Source organism: Etheostoma spectabile, chromosome 22 (assembly GCF_008692095.1).
Source record: "Etheostoma spectabile isolate EspeVRDwgs_2016 chromosome 22, UIUC_Espe_1.0, whole genome shotgun sequence".
Taxonomy (NCBI): domain Eukaryota; kingdom Metazoa; phylum Chordata; class Actinopteri; order Perciformes; family Percidae; genus Etheostoma; species Etheostoma spectabile.
Window position 1 is genome coordinate 13,019,223 of NC_045754.1, and position 20,342 is coordinate 13,039,564.

The 20,342-nt window shown below is 41.2% G+C and overlaps 2 protein-coding genes and 1 non-coding gene across 21 annotated transcripts in view; 2 read left to right on the forward strand and 1 right to left on the reverse strand.

Moving 5' to 3' along the window:
- The first annotated feature begins 67 nt into the window (after positions 1 to 67).
- Positions 68 to 12,623, forward strand: cspp1a (centrosome and spindle pole associated protein 1a). 11 transcript variants are annotated; one of them, XM_032504430.1, is made up of 31 exons: positions 68 to 491; positions 577 to 681; positions 789 to 869; positions 972 to 1,069; positions 1,163 to 1,243; positions 1,911 to 2,012; positions 2,194 to 2,558; positions 2,689 to 2,763; positions 3,370 to 3,461; positions 3,595 to 3,691; positions 3,797 to 3,854; positions 4,201 to 4,490; positions 4,584 to 4,708; positions 5,536 to 5,623; positions 5,880 to 5,985; positions 6,108 to 6,134; positions 6,337 to 6,484; positions 6,608 to 6,754; positions 6,902 to 6,972; positions 7,128 to 7,271; positions 7,352 to 7,501; positions 7,600 to 7,698; positions 7,799 to 7,859; positions 7,997 to 8,123; positions 9,000 to 9,133; positions 10,211 to 10,348; positions 10,423 to 10,457; positions 10,580 to 10,643; positions 11,207 to 11,316; positions 11,482 to 11,632; positions 12,056 to 12,623. In XM_032504430.1, the coding sequence occupies exons 3-31, from the start codon at positions 824 to 826 to the stop codon at positions 12,262 to 12,264; spliced, it is 3,438 nt and encodes a 1,145-aa protein (XP_032360321.1). In that variant the 5' UTR covers positions 68 to 491; positions 577 to 681; positions 789 to 823; the 3' UTR covers positions 12,265 to 12,623. The 11 variants fall into 11 exon arrangements, with proteins under 11 accessions (XP_032360321.1, XP_032360324.1, XP_032360330.1 ...); XM_032504431.1 differs by having other exon boundaries at positions 73 to 272; XM_032504429.1 differs by having other exon boundaries at positions 73 to 266; positions 560 to 681.
- trnar-ccg (transfer RNA arginine (anticodon CCG)) lies at positions 1,613 to 1,685 on the forward strand. Its single transcript has one exon. It is a non-coding gene; the product is annotated as a tRNA-Arg (tRNA).
- A 98-nt stretch (positions 12,624 to 12,721) lies between the features above and the next one.
- Positions 12,722 to 20,342, reverse strand: part of arfgef1 (ADP-ribosylation factor guanine nucleotide-exchange factor 1 (brefeldin A-inhibited)) — a 54,843-nt gene continuing 47,222 nt past the window's right edge. For 8 of the 9 annotated variants that reach the window (XM_032504410.1, XM_032504414.1, XM_032504408.1 and 5 more), the window contains 12 exons: positions 19,982 to 20,142; positions 19,433 to 19,563; positions 19,075 to 19,204; positions 18,764 to 18,899; positions 18,207 to 18,345; positions 17,807 to 17,879; positions 17,494 to 17,653; positions 17,268 to 17,407; positions 16,945 to 17,116; positions 16,609 to 16,747; positions 14,678 to 14,795; positions 12,722 to 14,092 (listed from right to left, as the gene is read on the reverse strand). In XM_032504410.1, the coding sequence (XP_032360301.1) occupies positions 13,871 to 14,092; positions 14,678 to 14,795; positions 16,609 to 16,747; positions 16,945 to 17,116; positions 17,268 to 17,407; positions 17,494 to 17,653; positions 17,807 to 17,879; positions 18,207 to 18,345; positions 18,764 to 18,899; positions 19,075 to 19,204; positions 19,433 to 19,563; positions 19,982 to 20,142 (1,721 nt within the window). In that variant the 3' untranslated portion in view covers positions 12,722 to 13,870. The remainder of the gene's footprint in view (positions 14,093 to 14,677; positions 14,796 to 16,608; positions 16,748 to 16,944; positions 17,117 to 17,267; positions 17,408 to 17,493; positions 17,654 to 17,806; positions 17,880 to 18,206; positions 18,346 to 18,763; positions 18,900 to 19,074; positions 19,205 to 19,432; positions 19,564 to 19,981; positions 20,143 to 20,342) is intronic. The other variant, XM_032504412.1, reaches the window with a different exon arrangement.

The following is a 20,342-nucleotide window of genomic DNA, read 5'->3' on the forward strand; positions in this document are numbered from 1 at the left end:
CAAATATGACGTTGACATGTTTGTATTTTAACATAAAACGACATTTTGTAACACTAAAACGGAACTATAAATATAAAAATAATATTTCACCTGAAGCGGTTGTTACCGTATGTATGACTCATGTTAAAGTGTAATCACCCCTCTGCCAGCATGCATGGTTTAGTCCTGGGAAGACTCACAACCAACCGTCGGGGACGCACTGACATCTAGCGGCGTTTTTCAGAAAAGCAGAATCCCTCGTTGAGGTTTTTGCTTTCAGTTCTTTGGTGAGGGTAAGGGTATTTTTAGGAGTCGACAAAGCCAATGTTATTAACTACTGTAACAACTATCAAACAACGGGTCTTTGGTATATTTTATATTATAGCGCCTTGTTGTTAGCTAGGTTAATTAGCTTCTCATCGGAAAATCTTTTGTGTCATGGTTGCCTATAGCAACAGAATGATGCTTTGCTCCTTGCTGACAAGCTAGACAAGAGCATTTGCCATTACATGGTCTGTAAATGCAAATATTGCAAATCCGAATAATGTTATAATGTTATGTGTAACCTCTGTTTCAACTGAGCTTTGATCTACAAAGTAATTAATGGAGGAAAGATGGGACGTTTTTCGAGGCGCATGAAGAGGAAACACCAAAAGATGTATTATGTCATCATCACTGAAGTGTGATACACTACACATCGAGGTAACGTTATGTGAAATATCAGTGCTCCGATGATTACCACGTTTTTTTAAAACGCAAAAATACGGAATGTTCTAAGTAATGTGTTAACCTTCGTAACCTTCTCCAAGTCAATAGCTGGTAACATAAACAACACAGTGTGGATATGCCTCCAGCATCAGCGGCACACATATACCCCAATCCAGACAGAGGTATTATGCATGTCTTACTGATACTGAACAGATTACATTATTTGATCAGGCCTATAGGTTTATGTCATACACTTCATGTGTTATAAATTATATATTATCCAGGAATGGGCATAAGTTTCCTGCTGGGATACGATTATGAAAGGAAGAAGAAGAAACTTCAGGAGGAGCTTCAACTGGACTACAAACAGTATGCTGCAAAGGTCTGATGATATGTATAAAAAAAACAGTCATTAAGACGTGTTTCCCTATGTTTCCTCACCATCCTGTCCTTTGTTCTCATGTTCTTCTTCCAGAAAAAGGATCTGAAAACTAATGAACCTCGTCCACAACCCCAGGGCTTCTCCCTACCTATTGATGACAAGACATCAGCTCAGGTGTGTGTGTGTGTGGTGGGTGGTGTGTGTGTGGTGTGTGTGTGTGTGTGGTGTGTGTGTGTGTGTTTGTGTGTGTGTGTGGGTGTGTTTGTGTGGGTGTGTGTTGTTGTGTTGTGTGTTTGTGTGTCTGTGTGTTCTGTGTATTTCTTTCTGTGTGTCCCAAGTGTGACATACAGGTAACTGTCGATTTTTTATTCAAAGTGGGACTTTTTGGGGGGGGGACATAACTTTCTCTCAACACTAATAGAATTGATTTACTGCGGTGCAGTGAATTGTTGTTTGTACAGGGCTTTGTGTTTCATAGCAACTGCTCTTGTGCATAGGTGCTTACTCACTAACAAAGTTTCAGAGGGTGTGGCAGTGTAAAATGGCCCAGTGGCCTAATGGATAAGGCATCAGCCTCCGGAGCTGGGGATTGTGGGTTCAAGTCCCACCTGGGTCGCTGAATTTATACAATATTATCAGCCTCTTGCAATGTTGTAGTGGGAAATACCTTGCTCTGTGAGACCAATATCTGTCAAATTACTGTGTGCAAAATTGTAAAGAGGATATATTATATTGCTATTAATTAGTCAGATTCAAACAGCATTAAAAATAACTAGCTGGTCCCCTATCAGAATAAAATGGCTGTTTCAAAGACATGACCCTAAATTTGTTTCTCTCATAGGAAAAACTAAGAGCTGATAGAAAAAAAGAATACAACATCTTCCTACAAGAAAAAACTCAAATTGGAAGGTTAAAGAGAGGAGCACCTCCCATTATTTCTAAGGTAATGCACATAATGAATAAACACATTGATAGTCACATTTTTTGCAAAATAATAACATTTCTGCTTTAAGTTAAATAAATACTTAGTTTGTATCAGAGGATTGTTGTTATGTGCTGTTAAAGCACCCAGGTACAAAGTAAATGGTTTTCATATTCAATTTTCTTCACATTTTTATTTTCAGCCTGGACAGATTCAACCTTCAGATGCTGTGTACATTTCTTCTCCAGCTTCTCCTCGGCCCATCCTCAACACCCATACAAACACACACCATCCTCCCAGGGAGCGCCCTGCATCCAGGAGAGATGCTGCCACTCTGACTGAGACAGTGGACAATGGAAAAAACATAGGGACTTGGGGTCCAGGCCATCGGCGACGAAGGCGTTGGCAACTCCATAGACCAGAAGAGCCCTACAGCTCTGAGGAGGAGCCAATCACAGACAAAGACAACGAGTTTGAGTTCAGACACAGGAGGCGACAAGACAGACACACTCCAGAGCCGGAGTACAAAGTGGAGAGGAGAACCAGAGAACGTGGAGCTGTCAACAGGTGTAGCTTTTTTCTGTAGTATGATTTTGAGCTATTCCGTCTGTTACGTATAAATCATTGACAGAAGAGCAGGTGTGGTGATATAATTTCTCTTCACCTGTCTTTTCCTTTCTTTTTGTCTCTATGGCAGAGCTCCTCGGGACATAAAGGAGGTAGAGGCACCTGGTCTTCATCATCAGAACAACAATGAAGTTTGGAAGTCAGAGTAAGCACGATTTATTTCGATGTACAGTTCTGGTCGCCTGCAGTAATGAGATTCACAATGCTGGAGCACAATTATCCTAGATAGCAACAGTGTTCCAATGAAGAGCTAGGCAGGCAATAATATCTTCCTGGAAAGTCACATACATTTTCTTAATCAATAAACCTATCTGATCAAATGAGCCAACACAGAGTAACTGCAACAGAAGACAGGTATAGATCATTGCTGCCATACTCAGTTATTGCTCTCCAGCACTTCTCTTACACGCCATTTCCTTTCACTGTTTCCGTTTATGCCATTAAGTTGAGCCCCTCTCAGTAAGCTGTGAACGTGTGGGGCGGTGATGGAGAGTGACCCTTGGCTCAGCTCCAGGCTAACAATTACTCACCCCCAGTTCTGTAAGAGTAGCTGTGTTGATTGGAGAATAAGGATTCACTCCCTTTCTCTGAGACCAGAAAGGTCTGCAGGCAAACTGTGAGGCACTGTAAAATGGTAGCTGAGTGTGGCTCAGACAGAAACTGATTGCTGTGCTGTTACCCTTATACTCTGTCAGTAGTTTGATGGCTATTGTGGAGTATCTGGTTCTGTCTTTGTATCCGTGTTTAATAGTCGGCAAATGCCAGACAGCATGATGACGGCTGCAAGATCTAGACCTGCTACCAGCAAGGATAAAGCAGAGTTTGCTACTGGACTAATGATTGGTAAATACCATTTGTATTGCTTGACGCTTTTAGACACATATTGACGTCTGCAGGATTGTTGATGGAATTTAAAATCCTTTGTTAGCATCATAGGTGGCACCACTTGTGTGTTAATGTATCTGTTGTCATGCAGGAGCAACAGAAGAGCAGTCGACCGCTCAGATGAGGAAAGAAAAGTATAAGCAAGAGCTGCTGAAACAAATTGCTGAACAGAAGATTAACAAGATCAGGTGAGTATTTATTCACTGAATCATATTCTTTAGATTTGTTTCTGCTGGCACATGCCTATCAACTATGTCAACAAGACAAAAACGCTGGGATGATTTACATTTCAGAGAGAAGAAGCTTGAGCTGAGGGTTGCTGCCACTGGAGTCAGAGACCTCTGGAAACAGGTACAGCAGAATGGCAAGAACTGGCCAAAATTGATAGTTTTTAGAAACACATTTTATGATGTGATTGTCTAAAGATCTGATTTTACTGTAATCCAACCATCACTAAGCAATTGTATCAGTCCTGCATTTGTTGCTGTATCTGGATAAAATATTGTAGAAAGGCATCAACAGCAAAATTTACATCTCTCACTTGTCACAAACTATCATAGATGATGATTATGTTGATGTGATGTCTTGAGCAACACCTTTGAGCACCTCTTGAGTTTTTTTAATATATGTTGCCTGATTTCTTTTAATTGATCTATTTTACACAATGCATCACCTCTTCCAACCTGATGGAATTAAGCAGTTTGGGACTGTGCATCAGCAATATAACAACTGGAGACAAGATGTCCCGTACAAGCCCGGTATAGATCTGGGGAAGGACCCAAATACAAGGCAAATTAATGACAAACGCACTGAAGACACAGAGAGAGACCCCCCAGGACAGTCCCATGTGGACTACAGTCAGCTGACAGGGAAGACAATGCCTTGGTCTGGAGTGAGAGCAGCACAAGGTGTCCCCCCGCTGGACTACTTTAATGAGGACTACCACAGGGACTTCTCAAACATCCTAGGAGAGGTGGCCAACCCGAGGTAGCTCACTGTTGCTTTGTGTTCCTTTAACATGAATCACTTTAACAACTCTGCTGTTAATTCATTGTAGTTTCTGTGATTTTGTGTGTTCAGGGTTGCTGGTGTTCCTCCTCCGGTTCTTCACAATGTGACTAATAATTACAAGACTCCATATGATGCAGCTTATTACTACTATGGAACCAGGAATCTATTAGATCCTAATCTTCCTTACAACCAGAGTACAGTATTTCAACCATATTTATGTTGTTTTTGCCTCTTTGTCTTTTATTTTAAATCATATCAATATCCTTTGCATTGCTGCAAACTAGTTTTGGCTGTAGTGTTTTTGCATTGTGTTTTTCTCACATATCAAACAGACACATTAATTTCAGTTTGGTATGAACATTGTCCAATTGTGTATAAAAGCAGTCGTGATGTTCACTGTTATGTTGTGGATAATTTACTGCAACTTAAAAAAGGTTCAACTCTCTGCAATTGGATTTTCATATTGTATGGAAGTGAATGGAAACCAGTGGCTATTCTGAGGTAGGAAAACTATATAGAATCTAAAATAATACATAAAGCTTTGGAAAAGGGTCAGCAGTAATGTAAATTATGCGTATTTGTGTCTAGTTTCTTCACAGTCATGAAGTGACTCGTGGGATCTGGCAGTTTTACCTTAGATGGGAGTAGTTCACATTGGCTTAAATAAACTCCCAGACCTCTCTGTAGAGAACTATTGCCATTTATTATGGAGCCATTTTATCGACATATCAATAGCCAAGAGGACTTGGCATAGCAATTCATGAATCTCATTTTACAGCAGAACTGATTTTATTACTGAGGGGATATACAGTTTATTGGATATGAGTTCAGCAGATCCAGATGGATCTTACTTCCAGCTGGTGTGTTTGGTTACATTTATTGTCTTTCCATTTTAAATTAGCAGCCAAATTTCTGCCCTTGTCTTGGCACTCAAACATTTTAATGTTGGAAAAAAAGAGCTGGCAGACTGTGGCAGCAGATAGCTAATGAAACTAAAATATGTTTGTATTTTCTTTATTAGATGACCTGCCTGGAGGGGTGCAGCAGTCTGGGAATTTCCAGAGTCCTCCTCAAAGACCCCCTCCTCTCAGACCAAGTGGTCGCACTCTGTAAGTGGCCATTTATGCAATCGTAGTTCATTTATCCAGATCCAAATTCAGTGTACACAACCTCAAACATTTTTTCCTATTCTTTACACTAAAAAGCAATTTGCAAAGTGTGAACGTTTTTAGATTAGTAGATGGTCATGAGCCCTCCTTTGTTTTTCTTCCTGAAGAGGGCTCCCACTGCAAAATAACTGTGCGACTGTCAGTACCCGCTTTACACACACTGTACCTCCTCATCATTTGACACTCTAACTTCTAGAGCAACTGATCAAGGGTCTCCCCTGTATGTTGGAGAGCAAAATGCCGACAGGTCCAAGCTGAAGAGAGAGATGGCACTAAGCTACCAAGAAGCACTCAGACTACAGGTATGACATCAGATCTACAAGATTTCATCTGCTTGTTATTAGCAGACCCCATGCTTTCATATATAATAACTGCAGCACACTAGCTAACTGCCCCCCTGATATGCTAATGATTGCTTTGACAGGCTGCTGTCTCCCTGCTGATACCAGAGGTAACCCAGACATTGACTCATTTTTAGAGACGGACAAGATATTTTGACAGTTAGAGACCGGATCATTGTGGAGTCAGCGTTTCCCCATTGGCAAAGAAATACAGTGTAGCAAGACTAGCAGAGAAACAGAGACTTGGACTCCACTGAAGTGGTCAGAGAAAGTGCATCAACTTTTGAAGCATCCTGCCTTCCTTGTGTCCAGATCAAAGAAAGAGAGGAGTGTAAAAGAAGAGAAAAAGAAGAGAAGGAGCGGTATGATGCCAAGATAGAGGCCGAGATGATGGCGTACAACCCCTGGGGGAAAAGTGGGGGAGGTGCTCCAATTAAAGACCAAAAAGGCAACCTTGTTAGTAAGTTAGATTTCATGCTCTCCTTTAATGAGGTCTGCTAAGCCTAAGGTAATTTTAATATGAATCATAATAAACATTAATGCAGAATATTTTAGGTACTTATATGTGTTTCCATGCCCACAGGTGACCTGAATCAAATGCACAGGACAAACGAGGTGTCAAATAGGAATCCTGGGTCCGAGAATAGTGGACAGACCCAAAGCTTTCCAATGAGCAATGGACACAGTCCCAGAGTTGAAGCCAGGACTCCCATTTCCCATCGTCTATCAGGTAGTGTTCTGGTGATTTTGCCAGATTTGTGGCAAACTGTGTCCTGTATTCCAGTGTATTATAGTGTATTGTGCATTTGTGTGTGGACATGTACACTCTTGGTCTTCTTTATTGAAGGAATACTGTCCGTCTCACTTGTCTTTGCAGGTTTCAATGATCAGCCAACTCCACAGCAGCTCCACATGCAGAACAGATACAAAGAAGAACTGAAACAACAGGTAGGTCTATGCAGGTAACTGCTTGTAAGGCGTGTGACAACTTTAAAAAAAGATATAATTATTTAAAAAAAAATGTTCACAAATACTGCTCGTGTTTTTGAGCACTTTGAAGAAGTTGTAAATGAACAATGAATGTAACTCGTCGTTACAAACAGATAGAGGAAAAAAAGAAAAAGCTGACAGAGGAGGCAGAACAAATGAGGATTGAGGAGGAGAAGGAAGAGAAGAAGCTGGCAGACCAAAGGGCTCGCATACAGCGGGAATTTGAGGAGGAGCAAAACAAGCGAAAGAAGTTTGAGGTGAGGAGTTCATCATTCCTCTATCCTGACAGTTAAGTGGTCTCCTCACACTGAGAAACAGTTTTCTTTACTCTCTGCAGCATAGGATGCAAAACCAAGAATCGATCCGTAAACCTAAAACAGAACACCAGGAGGAGGAAAAGAGGGTGAGACAGAAAGAAGAGATTGAGAAGAAGTTACCTGAGAGCGCCAGGGACACAGAACAGAAAAAGGCACAGTTGAGTTATGAGGTACAGTAAGCCTGAAAAGACATTGGTACTGTAGCTTTCAGTTTTATTGAACATCTTTATTAATATAATAACATGATAAACTGCTCGTAAATTTGCAGAGAGTGCCATCTCCTCCAATCCCAACCTTGCAGAGGAAGCAGACAAATCTTGAAGCATATAGACCTTTGTCTGTTGTGAGCCAAGTCTCCGCCAGTACTGTAAGCCACTCAGTAAACGGATCAAAATATTTTCATATCAAGGCTATTTTGATTAGAAAATATATAAAAAATATATAAAAACCCACAATTTCCACAACAGGAGCACTCTGCGTCAGCGCCACAGTCCCGACCAGTCCCTGCGAAAATACCCCAGCTACAAGGTGGGACTGTCTTAAGTTATCTGTACACCCCCCACCATCCCTAAAAAAATCATATGCCTGGCTTCTTGTGAATCAAACATTTCCACTTCGTTCCAATTCTTGTCTCTGTCTCCCCTCAATCCCTCTGTTGGCTTCAGATGGTAAGCAGGAAGTGCTCAGAGAGCTGTCAGCCCTCCGTAGTTATCTGAGGAATGAGCAGAGACAACTGGAGGTTCAGCTGAACCAGTCAGATCGACAGGAGAGTCACTACACTCCCCCCAACAGGTATTATAGTCAGACACTCCTGAACATGAATAGAATTTTATTACTTTTATTACATTTAGAAAAGCTATTAGATGTGCTCTAGCCCTTCAGGTCCAATTTCACCTACAGTAATACACCCCTAGACACATTAAGGTGGAGACACATAACTAATTTGGTCTTGTCAAATGGCAGTTTTGGTATTTAAGGAGGCTTTCTTGTGCTCTAAGGCAATGAAAGTGACCCAGGTCAAATAGGCAATCTTCTAATCTCCATTTAGATTTGCTTCAAGAAATCATTACTGCAGTAATGTAACAATATGATCACAAAGGAAAAAAATCCTTTTGTCTGTCTTCACCTTGCAAGACCAGCAGGGTCAACTGCAGTGCAGGATTCACTGGACTCAGAATGTTGCTGAATGAACCTTCAGCAGGACACGTGGCTGCTTATGACCTCTAACCACCCTGAAAAACTAACGCAACCTAGTATGTGACTTAATTCCACCCCTGAAAGGGCAGGAATGCACTACAAGCAACTTGAAAAGTCTCTGCTTATATTCAAATAAGTTTACTGCAAATCTTCAGAGAAATGCCTTTGAACTGGTGCCAGTTTCACTTCTTTTCTTTGGTTCCAATATAAGCTGCTTACACAGAAAGCCCATTGATTTACACCTCATTTCCAAGCATTTGGAAATGTTTAACACACACAAATCAGGGGGTTATATCCTTAATATTTTAAAACAATACTCACCTTACTCTAACGTTGGCCAAGTGGAAATGCATGCTGTAGTCATTGATCACAACTTGAAAACGTTCAGGATGATGTACTATTGGGCATCTTTGTGTGCTATTTGAGTTAGTTGCCCTGTTTAAATTGTGTGTTTTTCCCTCCCTTGCTCAGACCCAAAAGACGACCCAGAGTGGATGAATCAACGCACAAGCAAGCTGTCCAGCCATCAACGAGGAGTACCTACTCTGGTGCTGCACGTGTTAATATGCAAAATATTAGGGAGTTTAACCAGCTTAAATACAGAGGTAATAACACATTGACTGATTGGACACTGGTTTCATTTTATCAAGCAACATTTCTACAAGCAACAGGTCACTGCAAGAAACAAAAACACCCTAAGTCAGTATTCTGTGCCATCTGTTTGCCTTCTATATGACCAGAGGCCACAAGTCATGACTGCAAAAAGAAGTCCTACTATGCACGTAAAAACTGCACTAAGACTTTTTACTGTAGTGAAATGTTGCTTTATTTTAATTCTATCATTCAGACAATAGTTGTGGTATGAACATCATCCTTTGATGAAAAATCAGTTCATCCCATTGGACTAAAACCAGTTGAACACTGCTTACATTGCTTCTGTACTTTGAACCAACCCCTTTCTTCTTTCTTCCAATTTTGAGAAAGTGATTAAAAAAAACCTCCTCTAATTGGCTTGGTCATGCTGTTGATGTAAGGACAAAAGACGAAGATCACTGCGGTCCTAAACCAGCTGGGCATTGCCAGATGGTTTAGGCTTTCCAGAGCCTCATCATTCCTCTGTCTCCCTCTAGCCACACTGAAACTGTAATCTCATGAGGTCATGGAAGGCGTCCGTCAGTGACAGGCACTTTGGCAGCGCAAACAGAGAATGTAATGCAAGCGAACCACGGAAATGGCTTTGGATGGGTTCCCAGACCAAGTTAAAGCAGGGGTCTGAAAGACACTCAGGCCTCTGGCTTGTAAAACCAAAGAGAAATTGAAAGAAATGCTAGTCTGGGACGGACAGACCAAATGATTTATCAAACTTCCAGATATAAATTATGGATTTAAGCCAACTTTACATCTGAAAGCTGCATCAGATCCATTCAGACCTTGTAGTGGGAAGGATGTAGCCAAGCTGTGGAGCTGCTGAGTCACGACCAAGTTGCTATTTCAGAGAGAGGGAGGAAAGAGGGAGACTTTAAGGAAGGGAGCAATGTGCCTTCTAATCTTATCTCTGACCTTATTGCTCTAATTCTTTATTACGGTGCTAATGCACCTGTTATTGCTGAATCGATCGAAGAAAGCCACTTCATTGCTACTGTAGGAAAGATTTGGGATGATACCTTTCCTTTGCTTGTCAGACACAGCATCTCGTGAGGAGGTCCACCACATGTACCCTGACCCTCCCACTGACGAACATAGTCTGGACATCCAACAGCAGGCCCTTCTTCGCGAACAACAACGCAATATCAGGCTTATGAAGAGAGCGGAAGAGCATGGTCAGTGAGCACACACTCACATTTGTCTTCTAACTGTTGTGCTGTTTAACTCATTGTTCTGTGTTTTGTTGCAGACGTTTTGGGCCAGAAACCGAGCCACTATCATTCTGTGAGTGGTCATCACATTAGAAATATGCATTTACATTGTGACAGGCTAGTTAAGTACATCTTTTATGGTTTGCACTTCCAATAACTTAATTGGTGTTTGTCTGTGTTTATTCTGTCTCCCAGGGAAAGAAACCTGGACGCTACATCCCCAGAGACTCCATTTTGCCATCTGAGACTACTTTCATTGGTAAGCCTGGCTAAACATAGTCTGTTTGTAAGAACTGTCCATGTTCATCTTTTCTTCTTCTTTCAGGTATAAATAAAGTGTTTACATGTAACATAATATGCTTTGGGACATTTTCCATAAAGGTGACATGGCTCGGTAGGTCAGCTACATACACCCTTACAATACCACACTTCAACAGCCAGGATAATTTAGCTCTGTGTCTCTGCGCCAGACTCATTGTGACACATTCCAGCTCCTGTCTCTGTGTTGCCGCTAGTGCCAGTGCTGGGTGCAAGGTGCACATGCCAGCTGAAGGGTGGAGATAGCACAGTGCCAGACATTGGGAATGAGGGCAGTGGAGAAATTGTTTAAAAAGCCAGTGGTGCAGGAAGGGAGGCTTTTGAATACTTTCCCTCTTACCCTTTTCCATCTGAACCCCTTCCAATGAGAGGTTTTGCTGAATGGACTGATTTCCTTCTTTTCACATTACACATATCTGAACTGAATGAATGTTTAGGTTGCTAATCTTTGTCCAGCTGTTACGAGGTGTGTAGATGCGTAATGATGATGAATGGCTTTGTCAGATGTTTACAGTGGTAAAGCATGTGAAGAGGGGATTCATCAGCAGAGACGCCGTCAGCCCTCAGCAGAGCGCCAGGAGAGGACAGCACCACGGAAGAGACATGACTATGATGTATGACGCGGAGCAGTAAATGGATGCTTTTGTTTGCTTTGGGTCAAAACAATCTAAATCACTACAGTCCCAGAGCGGATGCATTCACTGCTGTATTATTCAAGTACTATTAGTTTTCATTTAACTGATGAACATACTTCCTTGTGGCTGTGTTTTTTTTTACAGGAGGTCTCCATGGATCAGAGGGACCGTAACATCCAACCAGATGCTCAGTCTTTGGCGTCACCGACTAGTTTGAACCTTGATTCTAAAGTCCGGGCCCACAACCAGCACCGCATCACAAGAGAGGACACTGGTGATCGCAACAGCAGATCAGGTGAGAGGAAACACTTCACATCAGAAGAATTCAAATAAGATGGATCTAATATAACAAAAGCAGAACATGTCTGGTTAATGGGGGCATCAAAGAGGGTTGGTCCACTGAAAGACTTGAGCAGTGATGTCATTAACATCTTTCACTAGTAATTTAACAAAATAAAAATTAAGTGCATGTAACTTTATATTGCAGCTGGCTTTTTAACCCACTTGCTTTTTTTCTCCCCAGATTTCAGACACATGCTTCAGTCTCATACTAAAGCTTTGTCTTTTCATTTTTTTTAATAAAGATGAGACAGATGTTAACTATTGTTTTAGAACAATCAAAACATTTTTGGCTTAAAATTAGAGAAATGATACCTAAACAAAAACAATTATCTACATGATGAATTTTAAGCATTCTTCATTTTCTGATTGCCAAAAGAAACGTTCTCTCCAGAAGGGCTGTTGGATGATGATGTGGATGTCTTGTCTCTGGGTTCTGCCCTGGAGAGACGTGTCTCCACGGAGACTGTTGCTACTGAGGCCTGGCTGCGGCCTGGCACGTCGGATACTGTAAAACGCTCTGGTTGTAGAAAGACGCCAAACAGGAGGTTGGATGCTCCACCCTGGCTGACACAGCACGTCCAATAGCTCCTATTAGCTGGTCTTCAAACAGTGAGGCTACTTCTTTGCCAATCCCCTTTTTGGCTCTCCTAAGAATGAACATCGTTGCATTGTGAATGCGTATGTTAGATGCAAAATTTCAAAAGCTTGTTACTAAAAACAGTCTGCATGTAAAAATATTGTCTTATTTTAGACAAACATCTTACGCAAGACATTCTCCCAGCATAAAAAGTGCTTTTTTTACCCTGCAGTAAATTGTCCATGAAAGTTTGGCAAGATGCATATCTTTGAATGTACCGTAAACATATATACGTGTTTATGTAGTTAATTTTGTTATAAATATACACCGGAAAGTTTATTTTATAATAAAATGTTATTTTAATGTTGTCCTGGCTGATCATTCGTGGAAAAAAATTAACAGCTAGTTATCAGCATTATCATCTATTAACAGCAGTTTTATCATTTGGAAGTCAGTTATTCAGCATTTCAAATCAACCGGTTCAAAAACTTTATTGACCTAGAACCTGATTAGAATGCCAGATGATGTATTGTACAGAAAGTTGTACATAATCGTTTTTGCAACATAGAAAACTTTACATTGCTGTATCATATACATTTTGTTTTCTACATCCATGAGCAGGAATGCTTCCCATTCATACTTAAAGCACAGCTAACATTTGTCATTTTCTCTATACATATACCTTTTCCCCACACCAAACCAAAGAAAAAAAACATTAAATATATTATTAACTTTTGATTTTGTACACAAGAGTGAAAACTATACTCAAACATGAAAACAGACTGACTCAAAAGCAGCTAGCATCAGGTTGCTCTCTCATCTTCCAGTTTCAGAAGCCCAGTGATCTATTTCCGATAAAAACCTAAGAACATATAAAATGGAATAATTTAACCCTTCACTTTCCACGGTCATGTTCAATTAAAAATCGTACTTTATAGGACAATCTGCAGACGATGGTAGAGTCAAATAAATTATCACAAAAGTAAAATCTCCAGTGCATTCAAAAAGAGATCAAGTGCAGCAAATTCAGAGGAAAACAATGAAAATAAATGAAATCTAGTGTTATGAGATTATATTACATAGTGGCAGATCTGTACAACTAGCTTCATCCAAGAGGCTACCAACACTAATCTTTGCCATCTGCGGTGCAGACAGAAAGATCATTACTATCACTGTGTGACAAATGTCACATTTCATAGTTATTAAATATGTCTTTTTGCATGTTGTTGAAACCCATTCATTCTTGACTTTTTAAATATACAGTAAGAAGCACACATTTTTTTGAAATAAATTCCTTCTGAGCAGATCAGAGATATGGATAACTGTCAGCTGTTAATCAGTAGTTGTATCCGGTTGAGGCATTGCTACACCTTGCACAAGACATTACTGTTTTCATCATGATATCAAGGACTCTGTCTGGGCTGTTTGTGTGTATAGGCGTGTCTGTGTGTGTGGGTTTGTTTGTGTGTGTGGTGACAGGGTTAAGGGTGCGGGTGGGTGGTAGCAGACAGCCGATTGACAATCAGCTGTTTAAGTCAGGCGTAGACTGCGCTGAGGTGACGCAGAGCCACAGCGCAGTAGAGCTCTGTGTTCGAGGCTGTTTGTGGTGCAGCATCACTGGGCCTCCTCCCCGGCCTCCTCCCCCACCTCTGTGTCTGCCTCCCGTTCAACGTGTGCCGGCCGAGGTTCGGGTGCAGGCTCAGGCAGCTGTGCGATGTTAAACACGAGGCCGATGCGCAGGTAGAACTTTCTCAGAACAGCCCGCAGCTCAGGGATCAGGTCGAACTGCATGATCTCACACAGCAGAGGGTAGTATCTGGACGCATGCGCCTTGAACTGTGGCATGAGACAGACAGAGTGAGACAAAGAGAGACACACACGCCTTGTTGCTGCACAGAATAAAGACACACTTTAAAGCACAATCTTATTTATTTTATCTGGGTGGTTATTTGGTACAAAAAAACAGCATAATGTTCTAAGTTTTGCTGAGCTCGATAGAGTAAAAGGGTGGAACTGCGCTATAACTACATATTAAAATGGTTCAAATGTGATATTTTAATCTAAAAATGCAACCAGTTTTGCTCTTGCTCTGCTCTATTTACACCCTTTAAGTGATTGGCATACAGATTCTCAATTCATTGTTAAACTATATAAATCCCATGGCCACAAAAAAAAAAATCTTTTTTTCTGATTTGACAGTTTCTGATTGGCTGTCAGGTCTCTCTTAAAATAGAGAGACATCACACACCTGGTTATATACCTTCTATTTTTTGCTTGTTACATCAATGGTAGAAGTACGATGATACACTCTGAAGTGTTGAGAGGGAGGAAACAATTCCCCCATCTGTTATTTTTGGATTTCAGACCAAGTTGTAAATTATCTGTGGATTTTAAAGTGTCATCAAGTGTTATGGCTCTTACCCTTTCATCACTGATCTTTAGCACCTTGGTGAGGAAAAGCAGCAGCAGGTTGGTCCAGGCCTCCCTGTGGCTTTCTGAGGTCAGAGCCAAGAAGTACGCTATAGCCTCACTGCACACACTACATCACACAGAGAAAGAGAGAAACATTTCAGAAATCAGTCACTATATTATTAACACTGGGAGAACATTGAACAGAAAAAGAAATGCTAGATAGAATGAAAGAAAAAAGTCCCTTAGAGCTGTGTTGCTCTGTAATGTGCTGTAGCAAGAAAGCATCTGCTTCTCTGCATTGTTTATCACATGAAAAAATGCCAGCATGGGGATGATGAATATTGTTTTCGCTTGGTAACTGCTAATTAAAGCCACTGACTCAGGCTGTTAAAAAACAATTGGACACTTTTCTTCACAGCTGAAATCACAGCTATCTTGCACTTGAATCTCTGTGACCTTATCACCTCCCAAATCTGCTTTGCTCCCTACACTAATCAAACTTGCATGGGTGCTGTACATCTGGGTGCGTCTGGTAAACAAAGGTCTGTTTGTGTGTGTATGTGCGTAATAGGTTTGCAAAAGAGCAAAGAAACATAAAATACAGGCATGATGGCACATAACAGCGTCTCCATGAATTAGGATTTCTGAGCCACTTGCACATGCAGGCACTATCCTTTCTCCTCCTCCCCTCTCTTTCTCATCTCCTTCACTATAATGAATGCTAGTGGGAGAGACAGCCGATGATTCCGCTTTATCTTGATATTATCATCAATTTGATAGTGAGGCAAAGAGAGAAAGGGGGTGACGTCTGTTTTTGAGGCGCTGCTGAATTAAGATACAGCAATGACAACAGTGCTGACGGAACAATGAAACATCAGTGTGCTGATTCCTTTAGATCCTTACAGCGCACGGCATCCGTTACAGAGTAGAGCCAAGCTGTGCCTTCGCAACGGGTAACTGACTGTTAGATAGAAGATAGTGACATTAAAACAACCTCCACTCGTCACATAGTGTCTTTTTGATGTCTCCTTCCACTGAGGATGATGTATTGGCAACAATATCCCTTGTGTGGTGACAATTGATTCTGCAGGAGTGATGGTAAAAGGAACCTTAATGACTACAAACTGCCCTCAAGATTTTCAGTATTAAAATCATTGACCCATTCTCACTTATTCTTAGATTTGACTGAAATCCTAAACATAACCAGACCAAAAAATCCCATATCCATCTATCTAATGCACACACATTATTCAATAACTAAACCAGTTCATTCAAGCAGAGCTTTAGCACAAAGATGTCCTGATCTGAAACCATTTATCATCTGCCCATTACAAACTACCAACAACAAAACCGATTACTTTCTGAATTCTGTCAAATTGAGAACACAGTCTCATGCATGTGCACACATAATATGTATTGTTCCAACTGTGTCTTAACACGTTTGGCAGGATTAGTGTACTCTGTGCAGACAGCATCATTAGCGAGATGATAATAAGACGCACAACAACAGAAACCATTACAAAGATCAGTTGTGTTATCAGTTATGGGAGTCCACACTGCTACGTTCGCTAATGTGGTCAATGATGACTGTCAATATAAGAAATATGACCCTTTGAGGGACACGCATACAATTTGTTTAGTATCTATAATTATATCATAAGTATCCTGTTTACTTGTATTATTATATCAGTATTTACTCCTTCTTGTTGTTTATATGTATGTTTGTTCTTTTGCCTTGGCAACATAGATGTATTTTTTGTCATGCCAATAAAGCAAAATGAAATTGAAATTAAGTAAGAAATATGTTGTACTACTTAGAAATCATGTTAAATATCACTGGAGGTAGCTGAGTAGGGGTTCTCCGATCCACTGACTACCGTGCACCACCACTGCAGGATCAGCAGTTGCGCAGGTGATGCAGTGGGCATCGCCATTCTTACTCAAGTAGTCGTCTCTGGACCTCCTCCCAGGCGTCCTGCCGACTCTCGTCTGTGTACATACGAAACAGGATGCGCAGGCCACACGCCAGGCTGCTGGTCTCCTGCTTCAACAGGTTGGGCTTCGACTTTCCTTTGAAACCTGGAACACAAACACAAAGATGGATACAGTTACAATCACAGCCATTTTAAAATGTTTTAATAATGATGATACCTATAATAATAATAAAAATAATAATAACAATAATTATGATTATTGTTATTATTATTATTATTATTATCTCCAAACAGCCCACTATAAATCACTGTCTAGATGTAGACAGTGATTTCTTGATCTACCTGCTTTCCACAGTAAGGTCCTCTGCTCGTTGTTGGAGTTGAAAGACTTGGCGAAGCCGTGCGACTCCAGCAGGCAGTCCAGCAGCTTGAAGAGCTGTTCTGAGGTCAGGTAGCGATACATGCCCTGGTCCTGGGCCTCCACTGGGACGTCAGCTGCATACGAGGCATCCCGCTTCAAAAACATCACAAATAACAGATTACCACTGGCTTTAAATCACATAGCACAGAAACAGAAACAGAAAAAGAGGAAGCGTCTATAACTTCTAAACAAAACCAATGGCAAGCGACTATTACTCTCTCAGAGAAAACACACGTGTTAGTACCTGAGCAGCGGCAAAGTTCTCAGCATCTTCCTTCCTACTGGTGGCAGGAAAAAACACGATGTTATCAATCGTCTGGATCAGCTCCAGCTGCACGACACATTTTATCAGCAAAGCTGTGAATAAGCGCTGCTCCTGGACCTCTGTTGAGCATAGAGAAGGGAACTTCCATCAGAACACTCACTAGCAAACACCAGCAGTTGGTCTTTAAGAAAAGCGACAGGCTTACTTATTGGGGTCCTGCTCCTGGAGCCGTCCTCACACATGCCTGAGGCTGAGCTGTACTGACTCTGTCGACGGCTCTCCATGGCAACCCTATCAGTACTGCTGATGGAATGCTGGTCGTCAGAGCGGGATTGAATATCCACTGACTTTTGGGAAAGGCAGTCCTGAGAGCAAAGTGAGCATAGTTACTGCAAGGCCTATACATGTAAATAAATGATGTACAAGAAAGGAAAACCGTGTGTTTGCTAGCAGTAAAATTCTGCAAAAGATATTGAAATAAACTATGAACAAATGGTGTATAGGGTGTATTCCCTCACCAGCTGTTTGTCTGACAGGCTCTGTGTTGTCATGTTTTCTCCCTCTGCTCCTGCAGGTCTCCATGTTAACAGCCTGAAAAACAGTTTACTTAGTAAACCCCATTAACTTTTGGACAGAATGACAAACAGCTAACAACTTCCACATTAGAAAACTACCTGAGCTAGAAAATCAAACAAGGTAAAGCTAGTTTTAATTTGACTAAAGTCTTTGTTGAATGATATGTCCATTCTCAATAAATATCTATTTGGTTTGTATTTTCATTTGCCACTTTCATTAATGTCCCCCATTTATCAGAATTACTGCTAAATCTAAGGCAGCGTATTTATTTACATCTAAATGTAAACGCATGTTTTTGAATTTTGAAGAGAAGCTGGTTTTATATTCAGTGCGGCAGCTTACGTGTGTGGGATGGTGGTCTTGAAGATGTCCAGCATGCAGTTACAGGTCTTGTCCCAGGTTTCAAGGGAGAATTTCTCTCCATTCAGGATGACCACATTCTCTAGACAGTTGGTGCCTGAACGGGCGAGCTGCTCATTATCTACAGAAGCACAGAAGAGGAGGAGGAAAAGGAAGGGTTGGGCCGAGGGAGGGAGAGACAAGGAAAGGATAAATTAAATAACACGTAAGAGTAATAAAAAAAAGAAGGTAAGATGTATTGATGTATACAGTCTACAGTGATGGTTGCCCTTTGATCTAATCTAACAACCCCCCCGCCAAAAAAAAAAAATGCAGCCAAGGACGGTAACTGTCCTAATGCCTCTTATTATTTTGACCTCTATAACCTGCATCAAAAGCAACTACTTCAACTACTACAGCAATTACTTGCCCCTTTTTTTGTGTCTCTGCCTAAAGACAAGGGGACAATCTGGACCCTAACACTGCACACAAACTCCACTCACAGATACTTGTGTGAAGATAAATATGGCAGGAAACAGCAATGGTTGCTGTGTGCTCACCTTGCTGCACACACCAGTAGAGCTGAGCCAGAATGTCATCCAGCAGGACGTCATTGAGGGACTCAAAGTATTGAGTGAAGACATCACAGATGGCATAAAGAGCGTGGTTGCAGGTGGTGGTCATCCACTCTGCTTTCTGAGGGTGCAACAGAACCTCAGTGAGAATTTCCTCCATTATCATGACAACACAAACTTCAACACAACTCACCGCAGCTCAGAGATCAGAGATTTTCATATTTCATATTTCGAGCATTCAGCTGCAAAACACAGCCTTTGAAACAGCTGTGGAGGATGAAAGACTTGCCGTGTACCTCAGTCTGTTGCTCAGGCAGCTTCATGTTGTCAAAGATCCTGAAGACAATTCTGAACAGGTCTTGCCACCAGTGTTTCTCAAAGGTGTGCCCGTAGGTCTTCATCACTTCAAACATCACAGTCAGCCCTCTGAGAAAGGCACACACACAGATTTGTCATTTTCTTGATGCTATAGCTGACATTTTATGCATGACAGTCTTTTTGTCATCTAGATAGCTTTGACTTGAAACATTGGATGTGCAGCAGCATGTCTCCATTGCTGTTATTGCTCAAATCTAAAGCAATATGTGTTTAAGTTTTATGCCTTTCATAACACCCACCATCTGAAATATCAAGCTAAAAGTGAATCCCACCTACCTGGTCCTGACATCCAGCTTACACCTGTTGATGATGCAGGAGAGCTCGAAGAGAATGGGGAACCACCCTCGCACCCACACGCGATCCTCAGGCGCTACATTCATGTCATCACTGGTGTAGTCTTTGAAGGCCTGCCAGAGAAATACAAGCTGAGTTTACCATTTCTCCATCTTAAACACATGTTTGTGCATACTGTATGGGGCCCTGATCGGCACTATTACTCTCTTGCTGTCTTTATGAAAAAATGATTGCAAAAGCTGGATCAGTAAACATTTGCACACGGCACATTTTGATGCACACTGGATGATGTTAATAGATGTGGGGTACACAAATACTACTGCAACTAAATTCATTGTGTACTAAACAGCTTAGGATCACAGTGTGCTTATATTCTGCCAATCTTTAGATGTTAGTAAGAAGTATATTTATGATGGGTTGTTCAGATACATTATGTTTATTAAAAGCTAGAGTATCAGCAAAATTATCTGCACATGGCACCTTCACAGTAAGGAATAAACTCTTCAGTATAAAGCAAGGCCTGACACTGACCTGTGGCCTCTCTGAGACGTATTTGGCGCAGTGTCGGATGAGGCGGATGGCTTCCATGCTGGTGTCCGGGAAGGAGGCATTACAGGCAAACTCTGACAGACACTTGACAGCGTCCTGGAAGGAGTCAATGGTGGCCGCAAAGTGCTTTTCAAATACATTCGCTGGGAGATGGATAGAGGGAGATTAAGGCAGAATGGTAGAGGTAGATAAAGATAGATGGAGGGGAAAGAAAGAGAGAGAGAAAGAGAGAGAAAGGATCAAATTCGATCTGAAAATCGGATGACCACAAGATGAATGTAACCAGTTAACAAAACAAATTAGGAAGGTTGTCATTGTAGGTATTACATCTTTCATAGGTGTG